We start from the raw sequence: 10,827 nt of genomic DNA on the forward strand, positions 1-10,827 counted from the left end.
CCGACACCAGCAGCAGCTCGCCCTCGTCCTCTTTTTCCGGCGCTGGCTCCTCACACTCACCACTCTTCTTTGGCCTTTGGGTAAGTTTTCCCCCGGAGCGGGCTGCTCTTCCCCGAGCTATTGCAGCACCATTGACTGTGATCGTCTGGCAAGGCCCTGACGCTCGGGGACGAGGAGGGAACTCTCCCCGCCTTAGGCCTTCACGGCTGCGGCGGACCCTCAGGCCCCTCCTCCAACAGCCATAAATGAGGTGACTCCTTTGCGGATGAGAATGCTCCCTCCCCCCCCCTTCTGTTCCTTCCACTGAAAATTCCTAGTACTAGGTACCTCGGACTCCGGCACTCTGCCTTCTTAGAGAAGTCTGGGTGACGACCCACACTTCCTAAGAAATTCCAACTCGTATACGAGTTTCCGCAGACCCCCAAGGGTCATCGGGGACGCCCTTTGTCTCCTTGCGCTCTGCTCCCAGTCCGAGGATCTCCGTTCGTCTTCCCCTGTTTGTCTCCTTCTCTGTCCTTTAGCCATGGGAGCCTCCTCATCCCTCCCTGAAAGTTCACCTCTTGAATGCCTGCTCAAGTATCTAGCCACCCTCTCCCTGACGCCTGATATAAAACCAAAACTTCTCTGTAAATACTGCTCCCAAGATTGGCCAACATACCCCCTAGACAATCACAACCAATGGCCCGCAGGGGGAACAATTGATCCTAACATCACTCGCGATCTCTTTAACTACTGCCAGTGCCTGAAAAAATGGAAGGAGATTCCCTATATCGAGGCGTTTCGCCTCCTAGCCCAAAATCCCAGCCTCTGCACCACCTGTTCCCTGCCCCAAGTTCTCCTAGCCTGCAGGCTGCCTCCCTCCCCTCCACACACTCCCAGTCCCTCTCGATTACCTTTGACCCGGCTGACGAACCTCTGCCATACAGGCTTCCTCCTTCAGCCCCTCCCCCTCCTACAACCTCTCTGCCCTCTTCCGCCATCACCGCCGCCTCCACCTCCTCCCCTGCAGAGGCCTCCCACCCACTCCCTTCCCCTTCTTCTACAAAAGCCCTTCCCCCTTCCTCCCCCACCATCTCCTCCCCCATCTCACCTCCTCTGCCTTCACCCCCCTCACCTGGCCCACCCCTGTGGATTGAGCCTGAGCCTTTCAGCCCCCCTTTAACTAGGTCCCAGGGGCCTCCTCTGTCTTTGCCCTCATCACCTGTTTCTCCCCCACAGACTGAGCCAGAACCCTTCAGTCCCCTTCAGACTTGATCCCAGGGGCCTCCCCAAATTATCACCCCCCTCCGAGAGGTGGTGGGACCCGAAGGCATCATGTGAGTTCACGTACCTTTCTCCTTAGGGGATTTAGCCCAACTTGAAAAACACCTTGGTTCCTTTTCCACTGATCCCACAACATATATCAGGGAGTTTCAATGGACCTTCCAGTCTTACAGCCTCACATATCATGACATTTTCATGCTCCTAGCCAATACTCTCCTTCCTGAAGAGTGTAGATGAGTTTGGGACTTCGCCCAAACACACGCTACCGAAACCCACAGGACTGACCCCACCTATCCCACTGGCCCCACCGCGGTCCCAGAACAAGACCCGCACTGGGATTATAACACTGCTGTAGGTCTCAGCTCTCGGGATATTTTCGCCTCCTGCTTAATAGCAGGTCTGAAAAAGGCAGCTCATAAAATAGTCAATTTTCAAAAGCTCCAGGACATAATTCAAAAAAAGGAAGAAACTCCCTCCGAATTCCTAGATAGACTCACCCAAGCCCTATTACAGTATACCAGCCTAGACACAAGTATGCCGGATGGAAGACATGTCCTTATGACATACTTCCTGGCTCAAAGCTACCCTGACATTAAAGCTAAACTCAAAAAGTTAGAACAGGGCCCCGCTACCCCGCAGACTGAGATCCTAACAGTGGCCTTTAAAGTCTTCCATAATCGCGAGGAGGAGAAAGAACGCCGTAAACAAAGGGCTGATCAGGCCAACTTTCAGATGTTGGCCCAGCTGATAAAACCACAACCTGGGCGTCCCTCCACAAACGAGCCCCCCCCAGGAGCTTGTTTTAAGTGTGGAAAGAAGGACATTGGTCAAGGGCGTGCCCCTCCCCCAGACCTCCTACCACCCCATGCCCCAGATGCCACAAAAAGGGCCACTGGGGGTCTGATTGCCCAACCACCCAAAGGGGAGACTGGACGAACAACCCCCATCCTAAACCCGCCATAGTGGGACTGGTGGAGGAGGATTGACGGGGCCCGGGGTCTTCTCGCCCAACCATTTCCATCACCAAACAGGAGCCCAGGGTTACTTTAACAGTAGACGGTCCCTCATCTCCTTCCTCCTAGATACAGGAGCCACCTTCTCGATCTTGCGAGAATACTGGGGCCCTATCACGCCAGCCATTACTCCTATAGTTGGGGTAGGAGGAAAACAGATCTTCCCATTGAAAACCCCTCCCCTTTTATGCACAATCCAGGACAATCCCATACCTTTTTCCCAAACCTTCCTGGTTATGCCCCATGGTCCCATCCCTTTACTAGGACGGGACATCCTTTCTCTCCTAAATTTTTCCCTAACTATATCCACTCCCACAGCCTCCAGTACCCCCTTTCTGATGGCCCTCATAGCCGATGACCCCCCTCTATCCGATGAAAGCTCCAGTTTCGCCCTCATACACCCTGTAGATCCCAAGGCCTGGGACATTACAAGTCCTTCCATGGCTCTATGTCCTCCTGCCTCTATTATATTACGGGACCCCTCACAGTATATCTGTCAGGCCCAATACCCGCTAACCACTTCAGCCCTCATAGGCCTCCAACCCATCATTCAGGACCTTTTAAACAAAAATTACCTCAGACCCACTCACTCCCCGTTTAATACCCCCATATTAGCTGTTAAAAAAAACCAACGGATCTTTCCGCCTAGTCCAAGATCTCCGCCTCATTAACATGGCCATCGTCCCTATCCATCCCTTAGTTCCAAATCCATACACCCTTTTATCGCTGATCCCTGCCTCACCCTCCCACTTCTCAGTCCTAGATTTCAAGGATGCATTTTTTTCTATCTCTCTGGACCCCTCCTCCCAAGATTTTTTCACCTTCACCTGGACGGACCCATACACAAGACATTCTGAACAACTCACTTGGACAGTTTTGCCACAAGGTTTCCGAGATAGTCCCCATATTTTTGGACAGGTCCTATCTCAGGACCTCAAACAGTTTCATCATGATCACTCCGAGTCCACCTTATTACAATACGTGGACGATCTTCTACTCTGCAGTCCCTCGTGGGAACAGTCTCAACTTGACACGGCCTCCCTACTTAACCTTCTAGCTTCCAGAGGTTACCAGGTATCCCCCATCAAGGCTCAAATCTCCTCCCCTTCTGTCACTTACCTCGGATTCCTTCTATCTCAACAAAGAAAGTCCATTACCTTGGACAGAAAATGACTCCTCTCTGACCTGCCCGTTCCCAAAACCAAGACAGAAATCCTTTCCTTTCTAGGCCTGGCTGGGTATTTTAGAGCGTGGATCCCTAACTTCTCCCTGTTGGCAAGAACCCTATACGACCTCAGCAAGGGCCCCCCTGAAGAACCATTATCCTCCTCACCCCGACACTCCTTAATTAAGCTCCATCAAGCCCTTGTGGAAGCCCCAGCTCTCCATCTTCCTGATTTGTCGAAGCCCTTCTCATTATACATTCATGAGAGGTCCAGTCAAGCTCTAGGAGCCCTAGGCCAATATTATGGCCCTTCCTTTGCCCCAGTAGCTTATCTTTCCAAGCAATTAGACCCCACAGTTTTGGGATGGGCCCCCTGCCTATGGGCATTAGCCGCTGGACAGCTCTTGCAGAAGGAAGCTCATAAACTGACATTCGGGGTGCCCCTTACCATTCTGTCCCCACATCACCTAAAGGATCTCTTAACCTACAAAAGTTTACAGACTCTCCCTCCCTCCAGACTCCTGACCTTACTGTCCTCTTTCCTCCAAAATCCAGACATTTCTTTCCTCCCCTGCCCGCCCCTGAATCCGGCCACTCTTCTTCCTCTACCCTACTCTCCTCATATTCCCTCGCATGATTGCCTGGAAGCCCTTCACAACTTCCTTCCATGCCACTCCACGATCTCCGAAGGAGCCCTCTCACACTCCGACCTCATCTGGTTTACTGATGGGTCCTCCTTTAAACATGAGGGCACCCACTATGCAGGATACGCAGTAGTCTCCCTCAAAGACATCATCGAAGCACAAGCCCTACCCCCCGGTACAACCAATCAACAGGTCGAACTCATTGCGGCCACCAGAGCTTGCACTCTAGCCCGGGACACGTCTCTCACACTGTACACTGACTCCAAATATGTATTCCACATTCTCTTGTCCCATGCGGCAGTATGGAAAGAATGAGGCCTCCTCACCACAAAAGGAAATTCCATCACTAATTCAGCCTTAATTACCAAACTTATAGAGGCTTCACAACTCACACACCAACTGGGCATAGTCCAGTGCAAATCACATCAAAAGGATGACTCCCCCATTACAAGGGGTAACAACAAAGCTGACAGAGTAGCCCGGTCGGTTGCCCTATCAGAAGACGCACCAGACAACGATCCATCTGCCCTTGCGGTTTTAGCCTTATCACAAGACACCCTCTGTTCCCAGGACAAAGAGTCCCTCTTCTGCTTCATACACCATCTGTTCCATCCTAGCCCCCAATCCTTGATCCATTTTTTACAATCCTTTTTCTCTCTCTCTCCTGCAGACAAAACCCTACTTAACCAAATCACCCGCAGGAGCACGATTTGCCAACGCACTAACCCTAATACCCCCCTCAAGGCCCAACCCTTCCCGGCTCATCAAGCAAGGGGTAATGTCCCCGCCGCAGATTGGCAAATAGACTTCCCTAACATGCCCCCCGTACAGCATACCAGATACCTACTCGTGTTGGTAGATACATTTTCAGGATGGGTCGAAGCTTTTCCCACCACTAACAAACGAGCTTCCACGGTTGCCTCTATCCTCCTCATCCAGATCTTTCCTAGGTTCGGGATGCCCACTTCCCTCCAATCAGATAACGGCCCTGAGTTCACTGCCCAAATCATTCAGAACCTCTCCAAGTCATTCTCACTCCCCTGGCATCTACACTGTCCTTATCGACCACAGGCTTTGGGAAAAGTAGAAAGAGCCAATAGGACTCTAAAAGACATCCTGACCAAACTATCTCTAGAACTACACCTTGACTAGGTTCACTTACTTCCCTTAGCTCTACTCCGCATTCGGGCCCTCCCAAAAAAACCTTCCTTCTTGTCACCCTTTGAGATCATGTACGGCCGCCCAATTTTACCCCCGGGGCTCCCTCCCCACAAAGGACCAATTCCTCCCAACATGGCCCTTCCGCTACTCTTTCTCCTCTGCACCGAATTATGGAAATATCAGGATTGGCTCCTCCTGGATCCATCCGCTTCCCAAAACCCTCCTGTCTTACGACCCGGTCAACTAGTGTTTTATAAGCCTCCAGAAAATAAGCCCCCTCTCACCCCAAAATGGGAAGGTCCACACCCAGTCATTCTCTGCACTCCCTCGGCCACTAAGCTCTCACTGCCTGATAACTCTGTCACCCCTTGGATTAATATCTCCAGGTTGAAACCAAACACCCAGGACCCACCTCCTCTGGACACCCAAGACCCAACCCAGAGTCCTTCGGATACAGCCCAAGACCCTGTCTACTCTTCCACGCTTCATCCCTCTGATCCCTTGAAACTCCGCATCTCCCATTCACCCCCTTTGCCATCCATACCCGAATCATGACCTTTTCTTCCTTTACTGCTCTCTCGCTCTCGTTCCTCATTTCTATCATCCTCCCCGTCACCTCAGCCTCCTTTGTATGGTGATTCAAGGTCAGACAGACTTACACACAGCATCAAACAAAAACCACTGCCCTCATTGCCACATCAGACTGCCCTCTAAAAGGCTGCTCCGAGCCTTTGTACCTTCACTTTCCTCCCTCCCCCGAAGTGTTCACTAGCAGCCCCCTTTTCACTCCCTACCTCTGCTTCCTCTACGACCAAAAACAAGCCTCATGCAGGCAGTGGCCAGACACCTATGGGGGATGTCCCTACTGGTCTTGCGCCATTCACTACATGGGTGACTCTCGGTACCCACAGTATTACTCCTCCAACCGTTTCATAAAATATCCCAACAGCTCATTCTCCTTATCAATCCCTGATCCCTGGGACCCTCGATGGGCCGCCGGAGTCACAGCCTCAGTTTACTACGGGGGGTCCTTGACCCCCCACGGTACCCTTCATATCTCTCAAGAGTATGTTCCTTCTCGTTCCCAGATCTCTCAAGTTGCATCAGATATCAGACATTCCAAAAAAAGTCATTATTCAAACATTTGACGGCGCCTCTTCATCTTCCTATCCCCGCCCCTCTTCTAATTTCTCCTACTTTTGGTTACAGCTCATTCAAGACACCACCATCTTTCTCAACCACACCCTCAACACCGCCAATTGTTTCTTGTGCGCATCACTACAGCACCCACTGCTGGCCGCCATGCCCCTTAATATTTCCAACTTCTCCTTCCATGCAGAAGGACAACCCCTCCGCCCCCTGGCAGACATACCCCTATGGGAACCAGAATACGCAGATAATCTCACTATCCACCACTGTGTAGGCCCAACTCCACCCCCCTCCAGCGCACTTCACTGCCTCTCTATCTACACCCCCACCTCCGACTCTAAAACTTTTACACAACCAGGACACTTCTTTTGGTGTAATGGCAGTCTTTTCAACTCACTGCCTCCCAACTCCAATATATCCTGCATTCTCGTCACCCTAATCCCACAGCTTACACTTTACAGCATGGCAGAATTTCTTGAGCTCCAACCTCCCTTGCCCTCGCACACAAAAAGGGCTGCTTTCCTTCCCATCATGGTCGATATCTCTTTGAACACCTCAGCCATTGGGGCAGGGTTTTCAGGAGGGGCCTTGGGTCACTCTCTGTGGGCAATTAAAGATCTCAACGCCAAACTTGAGGGAGCCCTGACATCCACTGCCAATTCCCTGGCCTCTCTCCAAAGACAGGGCACTTCGCTAGCTAAAGTCACCCTTCAAAACCGGCGGGCCTTAGATCTGCTTACAGCCGAGAAGGGCGGCACCTGCGTCTTCCTTCAGGAAGAGTGCTGCTATTACATCAACGAATCCGGCATTGTAGAAACTGACATTACCAAACTCACCGACCTTGCCTCCAGCCTCCACTCTGCTTCCAATTCCAACCCATTCTCTTCAATACTAACAAACCCCCTCCTTACCTGGCTCTGGCCCATTGCAGGCCCCATAAATAATCATTCTTCTCGCCTGTCTCTTCTTACCCTGTATAATAAAGTTCATCAAATCCCAAGTTGGAAAAATCTCTAATCAAACTTTCAACCAGCTTTTACTCAGAAACTATCAGCTTCTGGCCACAGAAGATCCCTCACCCTCACGTGACCTCCTCACCACACGCTGAGATGGACCCCTCTCTCAGCTGAAAATTGTTCCTGGAAACAATGGCAGCAGACACCTGGCTTCTGGCACCCGTATCCTCTTGGCACCATTGGAATCAACAGGTCCTCGACCTATGGTTACAGGGAACCTTCATTGATTTCCAACCTGAGGAAGTCCACATCTACTCGTCCTTACTGTGGGGAGTCCTATCAACCCTTTCCTCCTGGTCCTCAAGCCCTCACTCCCTTCTCCGCCCCCGTTCAGCAGGAAGCAGTCAGAGAGAAAGCAACGTCCACAACCCCATAGAGGAGAAAGGGGGGAATGAAGGGCCCCCACCTGTAAGATGGAGAACTTCCTGCTTCTCTTCTTGGTCTTCGGTTCCCGCCGGCGCCACCCGAGGCCCAATCACCTCTCGCCCCCCCCACCAATCCCAGCACCTAGCCAATAGCCACCAGTCCCGTTGAAGTGACACCTCAATCAGTTTATGTCCCTCCCTATATAACCTAGTACTTTTCCCCAATAAAGTGGAACTCTCCAGTGAATTGCTGCTGTGTGTCGCTCCTTCCTTTCAATGTAGATGAATTTGGCAGTCTTTTCTTTATAGTCTGTGCTTTTCACATCTTGTTTAAGAAATCTCTTTTCTTACCTTGAGATAACAATATACTGGGCATGTTGTTTTTCACATAGTCTTTAATCCACCTGAAAATTATTTATATGATTATGCAATGTAGGAATTCAATATTTAATTTTTATAATGGAAAATGTCAAATTAAAATAGAACAGTACAAATTAAGTTTATATCACACATCTCTGTGCACAACCCCAATCCTCTCAGACTCAACACCCAGCTTTAATTATTAACTTGTTTCAGTTGACCATTGCTCTGTAACAAATTGCCCCCAAACTTAGCTAACTAAAACAGTAATAAACATTCATGACCTCACACAGTTTCTGTGGGTCAAGATTTCAGGAGTGACTTTCAGTAGTTCTGGCTCAGGCTCTGTCATGAGGCTATTAGTCAAGTTGTTAGCCTGGCCTGCTGTCATCTGAAGACTTAACTGGGACTAAGGTGACTCACATAAGGCTACTAAGATGTTGCCAGGGAGCATCTGTTTCTTGCCACATGGACCTCTCCATTGAGTTGCTAGAGTGTCCTCACAGCATGGTGGCTGGCTTGCCCCCAAATGATCCAAAGGAGAGCAAGGTGGAAGTTGCAGTGACAATTTTGACATAGTCTTAGAAGATATACAAGATCACACAAGTGTATGCTGAATACAATGTACATTTTCACTACATTGTATTCATTAGAAACAAGTCACTAAGTCCTACCCACACTTAAGGAAAGAGAGACTAGGTCCCATTTTTTAAAGAGAGGAATATCAGAGTTAGTGGACTTTTTTTTCCCCAACTGTATTAGTCTTTTTTTATTCTTTTGGTAATCTCTCCCAGAGTTAACTACTTCTGTTTGTAGGTGATTAAATGTGTAGGGAATCCACTTCAAATGCTGGCACTACTCTGAGATTGGTCTTTCCCTTTACTTCACTCAGAATTAAGACTTTTGATTCTTGGTTTTTATATTCCAATCTCCAAAATAGTTTTCACTGTAGAAGTTATCTGAAGACAGTCTTATGCTTCCTAGCAGTGGTCTAACTTCTCCAGGAACACTGTACAAGATGGGTTTAAGTACGTATTAAGTTAAGAGGCATTCTCTCAAATGAGTTTAAATGCATTTTATTTTTAGACAACCTACATTACATATTTTTTCTTTAAAACAATGCCTCCAGTCCATAAATCAAGGTCAAAATAAATGAAGAACTCAAGATGACATCAGTCTCATTTATCTAAGTCCTGGTGTTGTATGGATGAAAAGCGGCAGCCAGTTACGATGACAGGTCATAGAGTCAAATAGCCAAATTTGTTAACGTTTTCCCATTTCTAAACCATCCTTACAGAAAATGTTATATGGGATCACACCATCCTCACGGTAGCCCAGCAGAGCAACCATGCCATCTGGACTCATAGTTTGACCAATAAAGAACTGGGAGTTTTTTAAATTAACAAGGATGTGCTTCGTTTGTTCTGCAGCTTCTGTCATAAAAGGTTTTACTCTTTCTGGTCTCTGCGCTTCAAGTTTGTCTTAATTGATTTCATATAATCTTTGATGTACTTCTTGGAGGCTTCTTTTGTGAAACTGGTTTCCTGCAAGCAATGGTTCCTGACAATATCAGCACCAGTGATTTCTGTGCTTTGGGGGCCTTCAGCGGAGGCATTTCCAATGAGCGAGTCATCAGTGTTACCCTCTGTCCTACTCACCATCTTCCCCTCCAACTCCAGGCACAGCTCAGCCGCCTGTGATCTCCTGTATCTTGTAGATGTCGGAGGGCATCTCATCATGGCTGATGAGATCCAGGTAGATGATCTTGATGGCAGCTGGAGGGAGAGGAGGGAGTAAGAGTGGACAGCTAGAGGGCCCTAGGGGGAAGGGGAGAGGGCGGAAAAAGTAGTGGATATTTTTCAAACCAGTGTATAACTCATGGCCAATCTTGTTCCAGCTATGCCTCCATCCACTCTCCCTTACACACTAGATTACTTTGAAGAAAATTCCAGACATTTCATTTCATGTATAAGAACTTCAGTAAGAATTTCTAAAAGATAAGCCTTGGAGAATTGTCATAACCACTATACTGTAATCACACAAAAGTTAACATAATTGCTTAATATCACCAAATATCCAGTCAGTGTTCAAACTTCCCTGATTATTAATTCCCTCTCTTTTAAAAAAAAAAACAGTTTATTTCAGCCATCCCAGCGTGTAACTCCAGATCCTCTCAGGCTCTTTTAATTCATCCGTTGCTTCCTAGATCTGTTCTGCATGGGCTCCAACCAGCTTCACACAAGTTGTAGCCTGGCACTCCTCAGGGCCTCTTGTTAATGCTGCCATGTGGGATATGTAGATATCTGCTTGGCTCCCACATGCGCAACCCAGAAGTGGCAAGGACTTAACGCTTTCTGAGGCAAACTTTGACCAATACAGAATGAGAACCAACGGACAACTGCTTTCCATTTCATCCCCAGGTCAACTGTTCTAAAACACAGTACATGCACCATATCAGGTCTACGGGATTAAGGACTCACCTTCAGAGGTGGCCAACTTGAACGTGCTTCCTTGTGTTGATTTTCACCGCATATCAGCCTGTCTCACTTATCAGCCCCCACTCCTGCTCTCTGAGATCACGCTCCTCAAGAAAGTGTTTGCACATGGCTTTTTTTTTTTATCAGGTTATGCTTTCTGGGTTACTCAGGCTAAGACACTTTGGTTCCAAACAAGGTCCAAACAAGGTCACAC

At 48.8% G+C, this 10,827-nt stretch overlaps 1 protein-coding gene and 1 pseudogene across 1 annotated transcript; one reads left to right on the forward strand and one right to left on the reverse strand.

Moving 5' to 3' along the window:
- Nucleotides 1-8,017, forward strand: LOC130683869 (endogenous retrovirus group FC1 Env polyprotein-like). Its single transcript, XM_057502805.1, has 2 exons — nucleotides 1-80; nucleotides 5,633-8,017. The coding sequence occupies exon 2, from the start codon at nucleotides 6,315-6,317 to the stop codon at nucleotides 7,410-7,412; it is 1,098 nt and encodes a 365-aa protein (XP_057358788.1). The 5' UTR covers nucleotides 1-80; nucleotides 5,633-6,314; the 3' UTR covers nucleotides 7,413-8,017.
- A 1,334-nt stretch (nucleotides 8,018-9,351) lies between these two features.
- On the reverse strand, nucleotides 9,352-9,941 carry LOC118931786 (translationally-controlled tumor protein-like; annotated as a pseudogene).
- Between the last annotated feature and the right edge of the window lie 886 nt (nucleotides 9,942-10,827).

Source organism: Manis pentadactyla, chromosome 5 (genome assembly GCF_030020395.1).
Source record: "Manis pentadactyla isolate mManPen7 chromosome 5, mManPen7.hap1, whole genome shotgun sequence".
Classification (NCBI taxonomy): Eukaryota; Metazoa; Chordata; class Mammalia; order Pholidota; family Manidae; genus Manis; species Manis pentadactyla.